Source organism: Girardinichthys multiradiatus, chromosome 4 (genome assembly GCF_021462225.1).
Source record: "Girardinichthys multiradiatus isolate DD_20200921_A chromosome 4, DD_fGirMul_XY1, whole genome shotgun sequence".
NCBI classification, from domain to species: Eukaryota; Metazoa; Chordata; class Actinopteri; order Cyprinodontiformes; family Goodeidae; genus Girardinichthys; species Girardinichthys multiradiatus.
In genome coordinates, this window is record NC_061797.1 from 24,158,429 (window position 1) to 24,180,582 (window position 22,154).

The 22,154-nt window shown below is 37.8% G+C and overlaps 1 protein-coding gene across 5 annotated transcripts in view; it reads right to left on the reverse strand.

The window, feature by feature from the left end:
• Positions 1-22,154, reverse strand: part of mybpc3 (myosin binding protein C3) — a 39,548-nt gene that overhangs the window by 11,143 nt on the left and 6,251 nt on the right. For 2 of the 5 annotated variants that reach the window (XM_047362279.1, XM_047362276.1), the window contains 22 exons: positions 21,114-21,242; positions 16,843-16,920; positions 16,299-16,447; positions 15,766-15,883; positions 15,637-15,685; positions 13,074-13,112; positions 11,115-11,174; positions 11,004-11,006; positions 9,493-9,665; positions 9,266-9,398; positions 9,134-9,136; positions 8,920-9,044; positions 8,737-8,842; positions 8,173-8,339; positions 6,885-7,050; positions 6,695-6,801; positions 6,569-6,598; positions 6,342-6,481; positions 5,868-5,939; positions 3,607-3,766; positions 3,411-3,515; positions 2,247-2,435 (listed from right to left, as the gene is read on the reverse strand). In XM_047362279.1, coding sequence (XP_047218235.1) covers positions 2,247-2,435; positions 3,411-3,515; positions 3,607-3,766; positions 5,868-5,939; positions 6,342-6,481; positions 6,569-6,598; positions 6,695-6,801; positions 6,885-7,050; positions 8,173-8,339; positions 8,737-8,842; positions 8,920-9,044; positions 9,134-9,136; positions 9,266-9,398; positions 9,493-9,665; positions 11,004-11,006; positions 11,115-11,174; positions 13,074-13,112; positions 15,637-15,685; positions 15,766-15,883; positions 16,299-16,447; positions 16,843-16,920; positions 21,114-21,242 — 2,301 coding nt within the window. The remainder of the gene's footprint in view (positions 1-2,246; positions 2,436-3,410; positions 3,516-3,606; positions 3,767-5,867; positions 5,940-6,341; positions 6,482-6,568; positions 6,599-6,694; positions 6,802-6,884; positions 7,051-8,172; positions 8,340-8,736; positions 8,843-8,919; positions 9,045-9,133; positions 9,137-9,265; positions 9,399-9,492; positions 9,666-11,003; positions 11,007-11,114; positions 11,175-13,073; positions 13,113-15,636; positions 15,686-15,765; positions 15,884-16,298; positions 16,448-16,842; positions 16,921-21,113; positions 21,243-22,154) is intronic. The other 3 variants (XM_047362278.1, XM_047362277.1, XM_047362280.1) reach the window with 3 other exon arrangements.

Below are 22,154 nucleotides of genomic sequence, written 5' to 3' on the forward strand. Positions count from 1 at the left end.
TTTCATCTCTTTTAACGAGTCAGTGGTTAAACACAGCAGGTGGATTCAGCATCAGCCTGTTTTTAAGTGGGACACCAGTTATCTAACAGTCTGTTACCCTGCAAGCCTGCGAGTGGCGCCTTCTTTCAGGCAATGAAATATGAGCTCACTGTCTGACCTGCAGTTCACTTCAAGTCCCTGCAATGCAGCATGTCATTTTTATCCAGTGGGGACCAAAATGACATGATTTTGATGTACATAAATAGACCTTGGTTCATTGGTTCCAACCCATGCAATGCACTTACTGCAAATGCGCCAAAAGCAAACCACTGTTACAGCTTGTAACAGCTTGGATTCATATTAGTTTAAAATGCAAAGGATGGAAGTGCAATCATAATAGCGAAACAGCCAAAGCATGACAGATTGCAAAAGTAAGCTTTGGTTGTGAGTTTTTGGAAGCTGCTCAAAAGGCTAATTTAGCCTTAACTGATTCTTGTTTTTTTATTTACATTGTTGATCTGTCATCTTAGGAAATCTAGGCAGGCAGACAGCAGTTAAAATGAACTGAAACCTGTTTTTATGGCTCCCCCGATACATAATCAAACCTTGGTCACTAACCTCAAAAACAGCCTTAACCTACACCATCAGCTTTGAAACTGATGGGAAAAAATCTGAGGACACTTCTTACACTGTGCACTATAATACCCTGTGAATAAATGTTGCAGCCTAGACGTGAACACTCTGAGTGGGAAGCATTACTCCGAGTTAATATTTAGTTATACAGATATTTTGAAAACCTGTGGAGAGACTAAAAATGTATGGATATGTCCTGAAGGTTATACCCCACTTTAAAAGATACAGGCTAAGCAAAATTGTGCAATGAAACTTTCTGCAGTAGGGATATATTCACATATAGCTCAGATAACGTTTATCATTGCCATATACCAAATTTAAAAACACAAACACGGTACTCTTTGAAAGGTCAAATGTGAAAACTAGAAGACAAGACTACACCTAAAGATAATAATTCCTATCTTCGGGAGCTTAACTTATGCCATTATTTCCAATAACTGCATGAATGCTTATCAAGTCCAGTGTATCTGTTGTCTATTTTCATCCTCTCCCTGCCTCTAACAGTCCCTATTGTCTTTCTACTGCCTTTTCATTGGTAAACACACTAAGGCAACCTCCACAGTAGCATTAATCCTTCTACGTTTAGCAGCTTGCCAAAGCAGATTCCATGGCTTCCCAGCTAATATTTATAGAGATAGATGCCATGGATTGTTTCCTAATCCGCTGTCATACTATGGCCATCTGGGCGTACTGATGATCCTTATAAATCAACAAGTGGATGAAGAGATGGTTGGTAAAAGGTCTTAATCCAAATGTTACTACTCAAATTACCAGCTGCAACCTAAAAAAGGTACATCTAACTTGGAACTGAGTGCTACTATGTTGTATTTATTTGCCTTTCTAACGAAAATATCATTTTCTTAAATACCGCTTTATAAAAAAAAATGTTAAATGTCTTCAGTTTTAAAAGTTTCTATTGAGTGCTTGAATTTTCCAGTTTGTGACCATTGTCACCTTCTTTGTTTTTGTTCAGAATATTCCCAGAGTCTTTAAGTATACGCTAAAGAAATTCATGATGCAAGGAGGAAAACGCTTGATTTGCTCAGTGCACTGCACAGAGATAAGTCTAAAGGTGAGTTAAACCCCATGAGGACTGATATTACTGATGTAAGGGATTGCAGGAGGAACCGACCGAGAATTTTCTAACCTCATGTGCAAGTTAACGCTTCATGATTTTGGTGGTTACCTTATCATCTGGCACAAAAATGTTCGTACTACACCTTGTTAATTCCTCTATCAGACATACAAAAACACATCTGAGTGATTTTGTTAAGATAAACGCAGCCATACATATGTAACACAAATACATCATCTCCCCACGCCGTCACGACCACGTGTTGAGCAAACTCTTTGACCTAAAGGAAAAGCCACACATATCAAACTGAGTTTGATCCGACAACAGAGAGATCAGACATCAGCAGCTTTGCGGCCAGGCATAAAACTACTAAAACCACTGTATAATAGTGTGTTGAAAATGAACGAATCAGTTTTGTTCATCCTGTCTTAACAAAACCAAGTGATCTCTGTGATGCACTTTCAACAACACACAGCACTTAATAAACATGTCAGGTAATTTATGTCTAAACAAAAAAAGGTGGATAAAGGTTGGTGTATGCCTCTTCACAAACACTCACCAACTGGCACAAATGGCTGGGAGGCTGGACTGTGATGAGACATGCCAATGTTGTTGACGGCATAGACTCTCATCTCGTATGTCATCCCTTCAATCATGCGCCTGGCCTCATAGGTTGTTTCAGGGTAAGGGTCAAAGTTCAGTCGCATCCACCTATAGCTCCTCAGCTTCTTCCTTTCCAGGACATAACCTTAGAATTCAAGAGCAACAAATTATATCCATATCTATGGTATACAAGAGAAGCAGGCAACATAAGAAAATCTAATTTGTATTGACTTTAAGCACCCATCTTTCGAGCAAAAACTGCTTTTATGGATTGAAAAATCATGATTATAGACAGATTTCCAAATTTCTATTTTTTAAGTATTCTCAAGTAATTAGTTAACAGTCAATAAATCCCCTCAACCCATCCTAGCACTAAAAAAACTTTACCCAAAGTAAAAGATTTCAAAACAACCAGTGAAGTGCAGTCAGCCTTAGTTTAAGTGCTGCAATATGTTAAATATTACAGTTAATCATTATATTTTATTTTTAAGGCTTTTCTAGTCATTTGACTTAACCCGCACAGGTTATAGTTTGCTTTTATTAAACAGAAAATAGATTTATTTCAACTGTTAACTGATTCATAGTAAAAAGAAACAAAATCTTTTCTGGGATGCAACAAGACTTAGTTGCCTATCCACTTCTTTTTCACATACTCAAATTTTAACATAAATTATCTTTATATTTCTGGGGTTTCTTTGATTACAGAGATGATAGATATCAAGACAGATATCTGCGCATTTCTCTTTCCCCTACTAGCTGCTTTTATTGGTCTTGAAAAAAATAGATATTCAATAAGATAATAATTGTGGAAACATTATACAACCATTATAGAGCCAAACAGATGGAAGACTGGGGTAAAAAAATTATCAGAGAAATATTATTTAATTACATTTTCCCCCGCTGTCTCTGAAGCACCATAAGCAAGTGAGAAAGCCTAAAACTATAACAGATAATTATAAAACTCTGGAAAAAAAACCCAACAGAACAGCGTTTAAACAATAAAGAATAAAATGGCAAGAACATGTCTTGGAAGTATTTCAATTTAAAATGCATTCAAACTACATGTAATAAGATGTGTTACATAAAAGGCTGACTTTTCACAATACAGTCATTCTGTTACCGATGATTGGCTCTCCACCATCGAAATGAGGGGGCTCCCACTGAACAATGCAGGAATCCTCCCCCAAGCTGAGGATTTTAGGAGCCTGGGGAGGATCTGGAACATCTATGAGGTAAAACAGTGATTCAGTTAAAATAATATGTTTGTTTAAAAGTTTATTCTGTCTTTATCAGGAGGCACAGTATCTCTGTCTTACCAACAACTTTGACATTGATATCAGCTGTGTCTTCCCCTGCTGGGTTTCGAACCACCACAGAATAAACCCCCTCGTCTTGTCTCTCAGCACCCTCAATAGTAAAGATACAGTGTCCCTTGGTGGATTCCACATGGACCCTGCCGTCTCCTTCTGTGATGACCTAATCATTAAATATTAGGTAACTCATTATGTAACTTTGAACCTTCATTTTATATCCAGGCCTGATGAGGTAATATACATTTATGTATCACCATTGATAACTAACTTAAACAAAAAGAAATAACGACTCGCCAGACCTGAGGTTATTGTGCTTAAGTTTGGATTGTTTGGCTTTGTACATTGTCAAAGAGGCAAACACTGAGGGTAACCACTTGATAAGGGACTTTACAATCAATCCATTGTCTATACCCTCTTATTCTTGCAGGGCTATGAGGGGGGCTGGGGCCTCCCCAGCGGTCATTGGACAAAAGGCAGTATATAGACAGGTCAACGGGCCATCACAGGGAAAATTAGGACAATTTAGAGAAACCAGTAAACACAACAGTCATGTCTTTGGTTTTTGAGTAGAAGCAAGAGTACCCAGAGAGAACCCCTACATGCACATGTCAGAACATGCAAACTCAGTGCAGAAAGAACCCAGGTCAGGATTTGAACCCAGGACTTTCTTGCTGCAGAGCAACAATGCTAACTGCCTAACTGCAACCCAGTTTTCATAGACTACAACAAATGTTCAGCACAGCTTCAGAATATTTATGTCCCTAGTTTATTTGATGCTTATTATAACATTTCCAGTTCATGACACATACCGGATAAAAAAGCTCTTCATACAGCTTTACAATCATCGACTGTTTTTTATCAGGTGTTGAACAGCAGGAAAACAGATTAAACATACAAAGTGTTAGAGTAATTTAAAGAACATACAATTAGAACTTTTTTTCCCTAATTTGTCACTGTGTAAAGTTTCTATGCAAACCATACTTACTGCCCAGTTTTCTGTCACCTTTGTCCAGAAGAAGTTTGAGTACATGAACTTATCAATTTAATGCATGCTATTAGTAACATGCTCTTCTTTTAGCGTATAAAACTGAACAAAAACAAAGCAATTCCAATGGTGTATAGTGATAGCTGGTGGAGATGGTGATGGGCATATATTCGAAAGTTATATAGCAAATCAGCACAGTGGTGCAGCATTATTTCTTCAAGGTTTTAGTGCAATTTGACAGCATTTTAAAAGATACTTGATGACAAATTTACAAGGCGATGACAGAGTTTTTTACCTAGCTATATCAGGAGTTTTGTTACACTGTAGGTGAGACAACAGAAATCCAATTTCCAAAAAAGCTGCTTTGCAAATCATTTAAACTTTAATATAAAAAAAAACTTTAAAATATTTAAATTAGTTTTGTTGAACAAGTCTAATTTTTAACTTGATTTCATTATATATCAAGGGGCATATTTTCGTGTTTCAATAGGTATTCTTTACTAATTGAAAACCAGAAATTTGTCTATTAAGATTCCACAATGCTCAATTCCTGGTCCTCTACTTTTTCATTTTTTACTTTACCAATTTGGCATCATCACAAGTACTTCCACTACTCATTTGCTTAAGACAGATATTTGTACAAAAAGCTTAAGATCAAGAAAAGACTAGAAACATCTTTCAACTATCTTGATGAACACCACAACAAATTAGAATTAAAGGCAAGAGAATAATAACATGATTACTAAAAACTGCATAGAGGGGGGTGGTTTATTCAACATAAAAAAAGCCAAAACTTTAATGGCATAAAAAGCAATATTTGCTTAACTGATTGCAAATATTCTCCTTCAATTATTATGAGGATTCTGGTTTCAAATTTAAAATGTTTTTTTTCAGTTCAGTTAATGAATATAGGGCCTATTCACAACACATGTTGTCTCAAGGCGTTCTACAAAGTCAATTCAATCGAATTGTACAAAAAAATGCCAAGTCAAGTAACTACAATACAATTACTCCTAGTTATTAAACAATGCAGTCAAATTCAGGCATGTACATATTTGTATTAAATATTATGTGCGTAAAGTAATTGGCAAATCACTGCATTCATAATTCACCCCATTATTCAAATCTTTGTTGGATTTTTTGGGGGAAGAAATATGGTTCCTTCTGTTTCAAAGAGAGTACCAGTATTGAACCAATACTCAATACTGGCATTGTGTGCTGACTTGTATTGGAGAGGTCAATAGTGGAAACAAAATGGCAACTGCTAACATGCACTTACCTCTCCATCATTTAGGGTCCAACAGGCTGAGTGCCCTGCGTTCTCTTCTCCATCAGGTCTTACAGAACTAGCCTACATTTAAGGACAGCAAAGCAGTAAAAGCTGATAATAGGGAGGGTGGGTAACCTCTATTTCACCTCACATTATTGCTTGTAGATAATATTACCACTCTTCCCATTCAGTTTGGTGAAAACAGGGAGGAATCCATTAGTTTCTCTGACATCAGTGGGGCATAGCGAGCTAGTAGCAACAACTAATACATAAACAAGTTGTAACAGTTTTTAAATGTGATCAACATCCTTTGAGATATATTAGAACCTGCTTGGGCTTTCTTGTTTCAAACTCAAATTGCAGCATTATAGAATGATGTGCTGCTTTGTTAGCAGGTCTCAGATGTCAGGTCTTACCTACAACTCACTGGACAGATGGCTCCTGTCAGCACATTAATAACATTGGATGTTAGATCTCTTTTACCTTCTCTCCTTTGGTCCAGATCACCGTGGGAGCAGGATCTCCAGTGATAGGGACGTCCAGACGCAGTTTGTTTCCAGCCACCACTATGATAGTTGAATCAGCAGTGCGGCCCATGCAGTCAAGGTGGATCTTGGGAGGATCTTTGAAAGTTTAATGCACATTGTTGTAATGGGATATGACTAGTGTTTTTCTTTTCTCTACAAGAGTGTAATTTTGTAATTGTGTACCTTGGCGTGGCACATAATCGATCTTCACCTCTGAAAAATCCAAAAAGAAGCATGAATCTTTAGACATTTAGCTTGTGGGGCTCAAATGATGACTTTGAAGTTTTCAAGCTTAAGAAATATTTCTACCCAAGAAATTGAGTTTAGCAGAAAGGTTGAAAGCATAGCCATCTGGCACAAAAGTATAGTCTCCCTCATCCTCCGGTTTCACCTCATCGATGGTCAGTTTGTGGATTCTGTGTGTTTGAAAGTTTGGAAAATTATGTAATTGGATCAATGTGGTGTTACATGCATAATTCAGCATGTTTGGTGTCCTCACCTTCCAATATGGGAGATGTTTGTCCTGGTGTCAGGCTTGACTTCAACACCGTTCTTGTACCAGGTTCCCCTCACATTCTCGTCCGACACTTCGCATTTGAACACCGCCTGATCCTTTGCCTTTACCGTGAGGTCCGCAATGCTCTGGTAGATCTCCAGTTCTTTCTCTGCATAGTCAGAAAAAACACAAGCCCAGACAGCTCAGAATGCCAACCAGCATTAACACCTTCAATGGAATAAGATGCAGGGGCACTATGTAAGGAGTGGTGGGATAATAATAAAGGTCCAGTGTCAAGTCTTTCTGTAATGCAGACACAAACTAAAAAGTCCATATGAGTTATGATGGGAAAAAAAATGGTTGCATCCTGAAAACCATATCCAGGAGCTTTACATTATTTCTAAATATCACAAGAAAAATGTGCATGGGAGGTTTTGCAACCCTGTGTTCTTGGTGAGATACAAAGGCTACACTAGTCAGCACACTGCCTAGACAGAATAAATAGATATGGTGGGAATGGCATTATAATAGAAGCTCTGTTGTGGACTGAGGTGTTGATCTCTGTCGCAGTGTGGCAGCTGATTATTCTTGGCAGGTTGGAGTTCAATTAACAAGGCATATAAACCTAACTGAGAAAACCGCAGGAACAACTACTGGGCTAAATCTACACACAAAACCTCCTGAGACACCAAAGGAGATTCAACACATGAATAGAAATGAAAATTTAAAAACAGGATGAAATTATGCCTTTTCTACAAAAAACAGAAAAGATGAAAATATAAATGAAGTCATGCATGTATTTAAAAGCTTTTGACTTTGCTGAGCACATCATGAGATGAACTATCGTCATTGGTGGAACTAGATAGATTATATTTAGGATATCCTTGGATGTAGAGGTTTAAACTGTCCCAGTCAAACATTTGGCATAGAGGATGGAAACGGAACATCTAAGGTACTGACCAAAAGAAAACATTTAACTCTGACCTCACATTCTTCCTTCTCACCTCCAATCAAAAAACTCAAAACCAAAGACAAGCGCATGGGCCAACACCTACTTTACAGATCTCTGCCCTTCAGGTGATATTTATGAACGTTTTTCAACTTTAGCTGACATACTCCTGCTGCTGGAACCTCGGCAGAACTATGCAAGCTACACAAAGTCAACCTGCCAGGAATGACAAAGCTGCCAAGCCAGCTGCTGGTTAGCTATGAGAATGTCTTTTGACGTGACAGAATGTGTATTTGTACAATTCATCACTGACAGAAGAAGTGGCCAAAGAATGGCAATCACCCTGCACCAGCAGTTCAGCGACAGACTCTCCTCCGTTTGTTTTGACCTTGTAGTGTCCACCGTCGTCTTTGCTGGCTTCATTAATGATCAGCACGTGTTTGCAGCCATCTTTCTTGAAGCGATATTTCAAAGATTCATCTCTGGTTAGTTCAACACCATCTTTCTCCCTGCAAAGAAAAAAAAAAGTCTTTCTACAATAACAGTAGTTGAAGATGTTTGAGTGGTCCTGAAATACCTCAATGTTCCATTCATTCATGATGTAAACATTTTACCTCATAACCTTGTTACTTTGCATTTATTGCTTATGAAAAATGTTTAATTGCTCTGAGTTTTAGTAAATGTGTAATCAACTGTTTATGAGTCAATAAAAATAAAAAGGCTTACAGAAATGAGGCTCATCTAATTTCAATGATATGGCTGTGGAAACATTTCCATCTGCTTTTGGCTAACATTATATTTTTATCAGGTGGTTTTCAAGCTTTTTTACCTTTTTGTCATGATCCATTAACATGAAAATTAAACTACTGAAAACTTAGTAGAGATGTGTAGAGAACAACATCTCACCATTTCACAGTGGCTCCTTCTTCTGACACTTCGCATTCTAACTCTACCCGCTCACCTTTCATCACCATCTGATCCTCCAGATTTTTTACTATTGTGACAGGGGGCTCTGAAAAAAAAACACATGAAAAGGAAAACATTAAGTAAGCACAGGTTTGCTCCAAAATGCCTTTAAATCTTTATTACCTTTAACAAAGAGCTCTGTTGTGCATTTCTCATCTCCCACCACACAGGTGTAAGCTGCGTCATCTGCTAAGGAGCAGTGGTTAATGGTAAGGTAGCGCATGTTGCCAACGCTCTCAAATAGGTACCTTTAAATAAACCAGCAGATTTTCACAACACAAAAAGTGGGCATTATTTTATAAAAAAAAAGAAGAAAAAAAACTTAGACGAGACTTACTTGCTGTAGATGTAATGAAAGGATAGGTCATTGTGATGCAGATGCAAGAGAGAAAAGTGAACATTCATAGTTAAGTGCACTTCTGTAATGCATGGGTGCAGCATTCCTTATCGTGTGCAGGTAAATACAGACCTTCCAGACTTTTGAATTTCTTGTCCATTCTTAAACCACTTCACCTCTACATCTTCATTGGCAACCTCAACTGCAAGCTTTATCTTATGTCCCTTTAACACCTGATAGGCAGGATCCAGCTTTTTGAGGAATGCTGACCATAAATCATACAAAATAAAAAATAAAAAATCTGTGAATTTTCGTGGGTTTAGATAAAACAATGCCTGTCATAATCCCATTATGCTGACCTTCACTTTTTTTCTCTTCCTTCTTCATCTTCTTCAGTCTCTTGAGCATGCCTCTCAGGTCGGTGATGCCATATTGGAAAGCAATCTTTTCATATTCTGAAGTGGGAGCGTGGCTGAGGATGTTCCACACATCAACATCAGGATCTGTGTTCATGTGCATTGCTTTAATGGACCTAAGGCAATCAGGTAATGATGTTAAAACAGGCATGAAGCAAATATATATTTCTACATCTTGATATAGAATGTAAATCACAAACACAACACTACAACTTAAAAGGCTAATTAGAGTTGGGCCATTAGTGGTGCTTACTTCATTCTATTTTAAATGGGTTTTAGGTAAAATATCTAACAGTAAAAACTTATCTGCAACAATGTTAACAAATTTGATGGCTGGAATTATGCTATGCACATAAAACGGTGCAATTTGGATGTGATTTGGTGAACACGCAGACCAGTGATTGGTGTGTCAATGTTTCCATTTGCAATGAACTGACATTTATTATGGAGTTTGACTTTACAGGGGCAGTTGTATTGTGCAATTGTGAGGTGTCACAATTAGCCCAGAGTTGAACATAATGGGATTGTAAGGGTTGGCAAAGATGATGTGTAGGTTCTGGTTGCACAAGACATAACAAGGACTATCTGTACCAGCTGGCCCTGCCTTGCTATGCAGGTATTTTGCTCTTTGTAAGACCAAATGTCTTTCTGCCCTGTGTGTCAATGATTAGCATCAGCCAGACTGCAGGTTCCCTGTCCTCATGGATTTGACTGCCATTAACGCCAAAGAACATAGAGCTTCATTCTGAGTGCTATTAGTACCAACAGCCACGGATTTGATTTGGGTCCTGCCTCTGATCATGACTTATGTTTTCCAGGTGGTGCTTATTAGTTTATTCCTTTACGTTTGTTTCTTATTTGTTCTGTTTATGGTGCATTTTAGTTCTGTAGGATTTATTCTTTGGTCTACTCTTCTGTTCTGTTTAGTCTTGCTGGAGAATACTGTTCATGTCCCCCACTGTTTTGGAATGATCAGGACGAAGCCCACAAAATCTTAAAAATGGTCCTAACATTAATAGTGATTCCTATTTTCTGCAGTGCATTCATAGTAAATTGCTGTTATGTAGATAGCAAAAACACCAAATGAATTTCCCCAACATCTTTCAGCAGGCCACACCGATGCAGCGAGAAGAATATTGTGAAACACAGGCAGCATTCTAACAACTAAAACAAATACATTGTAAGTAGGGATAAATAACATCAGTCAAAGATCACACGCATGCTAACATCATGCAACAAGTAGATTTGGACATTGCATTTAATTTTATTTTGCAATGGTTTCAGTAATTATCAACTGAAAGCAAATAATAATACAGCTGAATGATACTTTGATTTGTTGTTAGGTCAACTGTTATAAGGACTGTTTTTTAGTAGAAATCATAAGTTTGTGTCTAAATTTATTTTGCTATCGATTAATGTTATAATCTTAGTTTGCAAATGCAAAATGAACTTACTCTCTGTTGAGGATAATCCAGAAACAATAAAGAAAGACAGGTACTTTTAAGAAAGTGAAGAAAAAGGAATCAACGTTCCAAATATAACTTTTTAAATATTGATATCCTCACCTCTTTTTTAATAAGGTGCTGAAGTCCAGCTCTCCTGAATCTTCTCTACCATCTGTGCTACTGCAGACATCACAAAGCATCAACAGTACAGCATATGGCTTAATCACTTTAATTATCCAAAGAACAGAAATGTGTCATTGCAGATGTGGTTTCATTCTAATGAAGCAATTTATATTCCTTTGGCTTTATGCAAAATAAAGAATGCCTTGCTTGATTTTGCTAACACCCAAGTGTTCCAAGTTTCTTGGTAGCACAACTTAAATAGTGTAGATTTAAGACTGCTACCATAGAATGTGAGGGAAACTTTCTGGAAATTGAATCGCTGAACACTCACTTTAGGCTGCATCTTAAATGGATACATTAGATTGAAAAGAATACCTCCTTAAATCTGAAAATACATGGCATAAGTTGTTAAAAAATATATGAACTCTAAACCTCTTTAATTCGTAAGACTAAACTCCTTTTTTAAATTAACAAGATGATTGTCATGCAACAATGAGGAGTTATTGTGCTCCAACCAGTGCAAGCATTTGTAATTGCTTTTATTACATTTTTAGGGATAATCTACAAGGGAATCCATTGATCAGTAATGGATGTCTTGAGATTGAACCTCATGTTGTTGTTGCTAAACAGGTTTGAGATACAGTTATCTTGATAAAATGAGATACTGAAACTTCACATAAATAATAGGCTTAAGAGCTAAATACCCCATTGTAGAGGTAATAAAACTATTATTGTTACAAAATATCCATTGTCTCATTGAGATAATTGAACTATTATAACAACAAAAACCTAAGATGTAATTATCTCAAATTGATGAGCTAATGGACCAGGACAATACAATTGTTATCACTACTAAAGTTTGAGATATGAATATCTTTACATAACAAGATATTAAAATATGAAATTATGATCACTACAAAACAAGCTTGAGATATTGCTATGTTATATGCTTTATCCTTTGTGTTTACAAATGGGAATTTGGCAAGTTTATATTTAAAAATCTTTAAATGTCTGGAATTTAGAAATAGTAAACTTCTAGGAAACCCTGTCTTTACTCATCACCATCAGCTGCTAACAACTCATGATTTGGTCATGTTTTGGAGTAGGTCACTGTTCCTTTAGGAGGTCACATGGTTCCTGATGAAGAAGGGAAAAGGTGGCAGGGGAAAAAAGACGGGACATAGAGACATGATATGTAGAAAATACCTCCTGCAAGAATTGCATATCCTAAAAGCACAAAACTCATTTCATGAAGCTGCAGCCATAATCCAAGCAGTGCCGAAACAAAACACTCAGAGTGAAGTAAAGCAGGCAGGGACTAAACCGTAGAGTGTGTTTGTTTCTTCTCAGTGGGATGAAAGATAAACACAGGGGCATTGATGTGAAAATCTCCAACCTCTGATCCAACAGCATTTGAAGGTGAGTCTCTGGTCTTAGTGGTGAGGTTACAACACACCATAGCTGCACTTCCTCTGTGAGGCAACCTCTCTGGAGAAGGTCTGCTGCTGAAAAGCCTGAATGTCTTAGCACATCCTGCTCTTTCAGTACAATAATACCACTGTCAAATCTCACTCAGCCACATGGCTGCTTGTGCAGCTGGCTCAGCTGTTTTGATTGAGACTCAGGAGGGGATCAGACGGAGCTGACACATGCTACTGCAGACTTTTTAACAATTTAGAAAACCACATTTTAGCATAATTAAAGTTAAAGGTAAACCATATTAATTCTGGGTTTGGCTCTCTGTTGATCCTCCTCCTGTTGTCAGTCTCAAAACTCGGTTAACTGGTGGCTGTGAAATTCAAAACACTGAATTGTTTAGCTTAAATTCAGAGACTAATCAGCCCATGAAAGAGAGAGGAGGCCTCTGTTCCTGGTCCAGATTTCTCTGTTATAAACAATCCAAGTCTTCAGAATTTGACAACAAGCCTCCATGGTTGCACCAAATCTCTGTACTACCTTGTTGCTGGTCCACTTCTCTTCTTACCGCCTTCACTCCTGACAGGTTAGCATTTTTCACAGTTATTAACCACACATGTTATGACAGTAATTCAATGTCATTTTAAATTTAGCGCTTGCGCAGTTCAATACACAGCTCTAATTTTAATTCTAAGAAAATGGGGGTGATTGCAGTCGTACTTGATATCAAAGCTTAGCAGTGAGACAAAGTCCAACAAGAAGGTATACTTTTTAGCATTTATATATGTACTTTGGCATAATGATAATGACATAAGTAATACAAAAAATACATTTTCTTTAAAATAAAACAAAACCCCTTTCTTTATTCTTACATGCAATTTTGCATTGATAAGAGCTTTGGATAAGATATTAAAAACCCACTCAACTTATTCATGCCTTGTTTTATGGAAATAATCTTATAATATAAGTAAACTTAATTTCTTGAATTTGATGTCAAAGTTGCATAATACAAAGACATTTATTTGATATCCCTAATGTTGGCATTTTGTGAATTAAAAAGAACACCCTACTTCAAACTTAATTTCCATTGGCCTTTCCATTTTAAAGAGTGGCTAATATTTGATACATTTTGTTTTATAAAATGTTTGTCCTATTTAGTTATTATACAGTACAGAGCAAAAGTTTGGACACACCTTCTCATTCAAAGAGTTGTCTTTATTTTCATGACTATGTTTATTGTAGCTTCACACTGCAGGCATCAAAACTATGAATTAACACATGGAATTATATACTGAACCAAAAAGTGTGAACCAACTGAAAATATGTCTCATATTCTAGGTTCTTCAAAGTAGCACCTTTTGCTTTGATTACTGCTCCGCACACTCTTGGCATTCTGTTGATGAGCTTCAAGAAGTAGTCACCTGAAATGATTTTCACTTCACAGGTGTGCCCTGTCAGGTTTAATAAGTGGGATTTCAAGCCTTATAAACGGGGTTGGGACCATCAGTTGTGTTGTGCAGGAGGTGGATACAGTACACAGCTGATAGTCCTACTGAATAGACTGTTAGAATTTGTATTATGGCAAGAAAAAAGTAGATAAGTAAAGAAAAATGAGTGGCCATCATTACTTTAAGAAATGAAGGTCAGTCAGAACGAACAATTGGGAAAACTTTGAAAGTGTCCCCAAGTGCAGTCGCAAAAACCATCAAGCGCTACAAAGAAACTGGCTCACATGAGGACCGCCCCGGTAAAGGAAGACCAAGAGTCACCTCTGCTGCGGACGATAAGTTCATCCGAGTCACCAGCCTCAGAAATCGCAGGTTAACAGCAGCTCAGATTAGAGAACAGGTCAATGCCACACAGAGCTCTAGCAGCAGACACATATCTACAACAACTGTTAAGAGGAGACTGTGTGAATCAGGCCTTCATGGTAAAATAGCTGCTAGGAAACCACTGCTGAGGACAGGCAACAAGCAGAAGAGACTTGTTTGGGCTAAAGAACACCAGGAATGAACATTAGACCAGTGGAAATCTGTGCTTTGGTCTGATGAGTCCAAGTTTGAGATCTTTGGTTCCAACCACCATGTCTTTGTGCGGCGCAGAAGAGGTGAAGGAAGCATGGAGGAGGAGGTGTGATGGTGTGGGGATGCTTTGCTGGCGACACTGTTGGGGATTTATTCAAAACTGAAGGCATACTGAACCAGCATGGCTACCACAGAATCTTGCAGCGGCATGCTATTCCATCCGGTTTGCGTTTAGTTGGACCATCATTTATTTTTCAACAGGACAATGACCCCAAACACACCTCCAGGCTGTGTAAGGACTATTTGACCAAGAAGGAGAGTGATGGGGTGCTGCGCCAGATGACCTGGCCTCCACAGTCACCGGACCTGAACCCAATTGAGATGGTTTGGGGTGAGCTGGACAGCAGAGTGAAGGCAAAAGAGCCAACAAGTATTAAGCATCTCTGGGAACTCTTTCAAGACTTTTGGAAAACCATTTCAGGTGACTACCTCTTGAAGCTCATCAACAGAATGTCAAGAGTGTGCGGAGCAGTAATCAAAGCAAAAGGTGGCTACTTTGAAGAACCTAGAATATAAGACATATTTTCAGTTGTTTCACACTTTTTTGTTCAGTATATAATTCCACATGTGTTAATTCATAGTTTTGATGCCTTCAGTGTGAAGCTACAATATTCATAGTCATGAAAATAAAGAAAACTCTTTGAATGAGAAGGTGTGTCACAACTTTTGGTCTGTACTGTATACATTTATACCCCAGATAAATAAGAAACCATTAATCTCTAATTAAAATTCCTAGACACTGATCAACTTAAGAAGTAAAAAATATTTTACAAAAGGCTTCAGGCACATCGATTTTATAGGTTTTCTAAGGACTGTAATTAAATTTAAGGCCAGAGATCATTTCTTAATGTGGATTTTCACCCCAAGTTTTGTGCTTGACGTTAAAGTTTAGTGTAGTCTTCAAAATAGAATTGAAATAGCAAATTATTTTTTCTGACCACATTAGAGCACGATGTCATCTCAAATTCAAGAAAAGATCCTTAATCCAAGATTGGAATAACTTGATTTAAATCACTTACGTGCGCCTAAAAGCTGCTCTTATATCCAGACCTTCAGGAGCCCGTGCCTCTGAAAGGCAGAGCATGAGCAAATCTCATCAGCTGTTCTAAAACATCAATAATCTCAAGTAAAACTTACACAGCACTCACCATGTACAGTCAAGTCAAAATTACAGCTGTCAAACTTGTCCTTGGATGAAACTTCACATCTGTAACCTCCAGCAAAGTTAGCTTTCGCAACAATGATGTGCATCTCAAATGTGTAAACCTGAAATCACAGCCATGATGACACAAGATGCAAGGACATAAACATTAAATGATGTCACTCATCAAAACAACCTAAAACTTTGCTTTATTTGTACAGACAATGTCATAAGGGCTTCAAGCTTGCTTTCTTTTTCTCAGATCACTTAATAATTGTAGACTTAAAGTATATTTGGCATGATATTACTGTTATTGCATGGTTGCGGTTTAATATTTCATAAACACGTGTAGCTGAGGAAACGCCTTGCCTGACTTTCACTAAAAAGCACAGAATTGACACTTTTCATACCTCTGTTACAAAATATTGCATCTTCTAGTTTATGCTTTTTTCCTACTAATTTGAATGGCTAATAAAAGTTTACAAAGAAGACCAATCAACACTAAAAATCAATATTTTGCTCTGTATAGCATCGGTCTACCTTGGTGTTGCGGTCGTAAGTTTCCTTTAGCTGCAGGTGTTTTCCACATTTGCTTGCCAAGTCCATCCACTTCCCTTTGAACCATTTCACACTGGGTTTCTTCAGAAGTGATTCAGCATTTACTCTGGCCACAAATGTGATGTTTTCACCTACATACAAGAAAATACACATTCAGTTGTTTCTTTCCTACATACAGTGATAAAGTTCTGAAGATTTTCAGCAGTGTTTTTAATTTTTTTGTTGCTTAATTGAGACTTAGCTATAGTATTGTATCCTGTCACTTCGTAATGTTGCCTTAAACAGTTAGGTGAAGATGTGCATATGGAAAGGAGAGCAATAATGTATTGCTCAATGAATCGGAAATAAACGTATGGTCCCTTCTACAGCGCTTTAAGTAATACTGTAACTAATATTAATTTATTTTCCAATTTAAATTTGGCATCCATATTTAACTATTTCTATCTGGTAAAACTGTGATATAAAAGATGAAGCACTGAATTATGCCTTCTTACAGAAAAATGTCTGGTATTTTAAATCCTCTCACCCACGGTGACTTCTCCACTCTGAGGTTTCTCTGTGAAGAGTCCAGTCAAGTCCTGTCTAGTGTCTGGAGGGTGTGCACCTAAAAAAAGATCAAGCATGGTCAATATCTCTGCAGTCAATGTATGAAGGACCAAATTTATTGAGACCAGATTATCTACTTTAGAACTGATCGTGTTCTTTATGTTTTTGTAGTTTAGAACACCTCGAAAAAAGATTAAAAGTTTAAACTTCAGCTTAAAAGGTGACACTCAAACTTTTTTAAACCATGAACCCTGCAAAAATTCCAACATAAAAAAAATCCAGCAGAAGTGTTTTGCTTTTTGTGTATCTTTAGTTGTTAGAAAGTTATAAAACAGAGAGATATAATTTTAAACCCCCCTTATGTTGTTCTAAAACTGTATCTGGTTGGACCATCAAACAAAGCAACAATTAATCTGCTGGTTTTGTCATTACATGTAATATGTGTCCAACTAAACATTATTTCATATTGCATTTTATACGTGTGAACAAATAGACAGAATCTAAACACCCGGAACTATTACACTGTTTTTTTTGTTTTTTTTTTAATGCAAAGCAAGTTCTGTTTTATTGAAGACAGGGAGGTAGACAGTTCCCTTATGTAAACACAATTGTATCAAATATTAATTTTCTTCTTTCTCAATCAAACTGGTAAATGACTGCTCAGCAGGACATTTCTGCTATGCATTTTTAAGCCGCCATGTTTTAAGAAACATGGCAGCTCATTATCCCATATCAAATCGAAATACCCATATACAGGTCCTTCTCAAAATATTAGCATATTGTGATAAAGTTAATTATTTTCCATAATGTCATGATGAAAATTTAACATTCATATATTTTAGATTCATTGCACACTAACTGAAATATTTCAGGTCTTTTATTGTCTTAATACGGATGATTTTGGCATACAGCTCATGAAAACCCAAAATTCCTATTTCACAAAATTAGCATATCATTAAAAGGGTCTCTAAACGAGCTATGAACCTAATCATCTGAATCAACGAGTTAACTCTAAACACCTGCAAAAGATTCCTGAGGCCTTTAAAACTCCCAGTCTGGTTCATCACTCAAAACCCCAATCATGGGTAAGACTGCCGACCTGACTGCTGTCCAGAAGGCCACTATTGACACCCTCAAGCAAGAGGGTAAGACACAGAAAGAAATTTCTGAACGAATAGGCTGTTCCCAGAGTGCTGTATCAAGGCACCTCAGTGGGAAGTCTGTGGGAAGGAAAAAGTGTGGCAGAAAACGCTGCACAACGAGAAGAGGTGACCGGACCCTGAGGAAGATTGTGGAGAAGGGCCGATTCCAGACCTTGGTGGACCTGCGGAAGCAGTGGACTGAGTCTGGAGTAGAAACATCCAGAGCCACCGTGCACAGGCGTGTGCGGGAAATGGGCTACAGGTGCCGCATTCCCCAGGTCAAGCCACTTTTGAACCAGAAACAGCGGCAGAAGAGCCTGACCTGGGCTACAGAGAAGCAGCACTGGACTGTTGCTCAGTGGTCCAAAGTACTTTTTTCGGATGAAAGCAAATTCTGCATGTCATTCGGAAATCAAGGTGCCAGAGTCTGGAGGAAGACTGGGGAGAAGGAAATGTCAAAATGCCAGAAGTCCAGTGTCAAGTACCCACAGTCAGTGATGGTCTGGGGTGCCGTGTCAGCTGCTGGTGTTGGTCCACTGTGTTTTATCAAGGGCAGGGTCAGTGCAGCTAGCTATCAGGAGATTTTGGAGCACTTCATGCTTCCATCTGCTGAAAAGCTTTATGGAGATGAAGATTTCATTTTTCAGCACGACCTGACACCTGCTCACAGTGCCAAAACCACTGGTAAATGGTTTACTGACCATGGTATCACTGTGCTCAATTGGCCTGCCAACTCTCCTGACCTGAACCCCATAGAGAATCTGTGGGATATTGTGAAGAGAACGTTGAGAGACTCAAGACCCAACACTCTAGATGAGCTAAAGGCCGCTATCGAAGCATCCTGGGCCTCCATAAGACCTCAGCAGTGCCACAGGCTGATTGCCTCCATGCCACGCCGCATTGAAGCAGTCATTTCTGCAAAAGGATTCCCGACCAAGTATTGAGTGCATAACTGTACATGATTATTTGAAGGTTGACGTTTTTTGTATTAAAAACACTTTTCTTTTATTGGTCGGATGAAATATGCTAATTTTGTGAGATAGGAATTTTGGGTTTTCATGAGCTGTATGCCAAAATCATTCGTATTAAGACAATAAAAGACCTGAAATATTTCAGTTAGTGTGCAATGAATCTAAAATATATGAATGTTAAATTTTCATCATTACATTATGGGAAATAATTAACTTTATCACAATATGCTAATATTTTTAGAAGGACCTGTATGTTGGGGTCATCCATTTTGATCGCACATTTTGACATGCGAAGCTCAACAGGCGTTGCAGCTCTGACGTCACTGGGAGTACAAACCGGCTGAGATGGAGAGTTTCGGGGCCATTTCCCGCCTGTCACAGGACAGCGCATAGGAGGCGCATTTCTGGAGAGACAAAGCTCGCAGGCGAACTTTTGCTCCACAAGGCCATTCCCGGAAGAGCTTAAAAGCTGGAAATCTGTCTGATACGAGAAGATCAGAGGATTTACAGGTCCTTCTCAAAATATTAGCATAATAGAAAATAATGAACTTTATCACAATATGCTAATATTTTGAGAAGGACCTGTATATGCCGATCGAAGACCGCGCCACAACCGGCGCTGGTGAAAACCTACAGAGGTTCTATGTCCAAGGAGAAGAGTTTCCTCCTTGTGTATGCAGTCGACTAAAGGTTCTTCATATTTTCCCCTCCTGGACAGATGAGAAGTTACCGTTTTTTTTTTTCTTTAATTCGATCACGGACGTGTGGTCCCCCTCCCCTCCTTTTCATCAGACCTGATCCATCCTCAACCGGTGAAGAGCAGAAATCAACTTCAAAGAAATTTCGTTCTTTTCATAGTAAACCGGATAGGTGCATTTAGAGGTCTGAGCAGGATGAGGCAGTTAAGGTGATGTAGGATCACCAGTAGTTAATCTAAGGCAATAACTTGTTGCATGCTATACTGATTGAATTATGTTATGCTGAGCTGTATTTTTATTTGCTGCGCAAGCGCTGCTGAATTGTGCGTGGGTAATGTTTGTCCGGCTGATCCCACATCAGCCAGGAGTTTGAAGTTGGACTTTGAAAAGTTTTTCATTCAAAGCAACTGCGGTCTGGGCCTCGCCCGACCACTCTTTGTTCCAGTTTTATTGCTGGAGATTTTCCACTAAGATCCCGCCTCAGAGTTTTATGACCCTTTGTCAAGATTTGAAGCGATCAGCTGGTTGTGGCTAAAGGGGCGTGGCCCCACTGTTTCATCAGCTGATTGCTGCAATCGAGACATCAGCACAACAGGAGGACTTCTTTCCATTTAACCCAAATTACACATTTTGTCCATAAAACTGCTGGTTTGATCTTCATAGACACTAAATGCATATATATATTTTTCTTTTATTATTATTTTTAGGTAGACATTGTTATTCCCTTTGTGTAGAACGGTGCTTGTTAGTTAGGTGAAGGTTTTTGGACCAGAATAATGGTATATCAGGATTATTTGGCTTCAATAAATCTTCATATATATAATTAAGAGAAGCATTTGTGTTTATTTTGTGCAAGAGTGATTTATCTGTCAAAACAAGGTCAAAGTTCCCCCACCTTTGGTGAAGTGGTTGAATAAACAGTGACAGTTTGTGGTTTTGGTTAATAATTTGTAATTATTAAAGAGCTTTGAGCCCATAATCACAACACCAGAGGATTTCTCTGATTTCTATTCGTAAGTGATGATTTTTGGTTAAGAAATTCCTATTTTTCAAAGTATTATTTTACATTATAATTCTTGATGAACATTAATTATGCAAGAATTTCCATAGAGTATCTGTGCAATAACCTGTATGTTTTAATTTATATCTTAGAATTTTGTTTATTTGTATCTTTTAAAAGCTTAAAAGCTCTCTTTGTATTTCTGTGTTTGAAGTAGCATCTGCCTTTAGTGTAGGATTATTCAGTCTTTTCCACACTACCTGATCAGAAGCTAACCTCATCATAGAGTTGTTTCCCGATTTATAGATCATACAGATAATTAAACCCAACTGTAGATATTTTTTGCACCCAAAGGTCTGGAAAATCTTACAAAAAAGAATCTGGAATAGCATGGAATTTTATAATGTAAAAAGTGCAGGAATCCTAATGATGGTACTCACCCTCAGCTGGGTTAGCATCTTGTGTCGTGGCAGAGGTTCCTCCCTGTGTGGAAGCTGCGGGATGTGGAACCGAGGCCTGGTCAGGTGTAACATCTCCAGGTTCACCAACGGGTGCCTCAGCTGGATCCTCTGGGTTGATTTCATTATGGTGGTATCAAAAGCACACAAAAGAGACAAAAAGCAATGATAAAATAGAAAATAAAATGTTTTGCTCCTTCTTCACAAGTGAGAACATTTGAAACATTTAATCTGTTTTGTTCATATTAATATTTTTATTGTTAAAGTGAAAATATGCTAGGGTGAGCATTTATCTTCTAAATAATTATTCTGTCTTATCCTCTTTAAATGGCCAGCTAACTTTGCACATGTTATCAGCAGCCTCTTATGCCAGTGCTCAGGGCCTGTCGAGTGGTGGTTACTCATGAGGAAATAATGTGCTGGTGCTGGGTTGAGGACACTGTTCAGGAAGAGCGCTGTGGGCCGTGAACAGCTGCAGCCATGCATATGCAGCATGCCGATTATTTGGCTTTCATTAAAACATTTGCTTTCACCTGATGAACTTTAAACATCCTGCATGTCACAGTGACAGTCAACTGGTGCAATGTTGCTCAGTGACATGAAGCAATCACTGGAGAATACAGTGCTCATAGGCTGGAAAAAAAGTAAAACACCATAGGAAGCCTTAAAAAATTTTTTGAACATTTTAGGAATTAAAAATAGCATTTACAGTTAAATACTTGTCTCACAAATACCCAAACAATAGAGCTGAACATGTGAAGAACAACTCACAGCTATTATGTTTTACATGGTTTGCTTCTTATTTCAGATTTAGTTGCTCATGCACATGAATTATCCTAGAAAACAACCCTTTAAAAACTTAAATTTTTAAGGAAGTGTTTTACATTTGTTTTTCAATTTGAGCTTAAATTGAAATTCATTCTGCAAAGGAATGGGAATTAATTTGTATTACAGCAAATTTACAATTTTGGATGCTTCAGATAAGTCTTGCACTATGGTCTTACAACTTTTTTTTATTTAAAG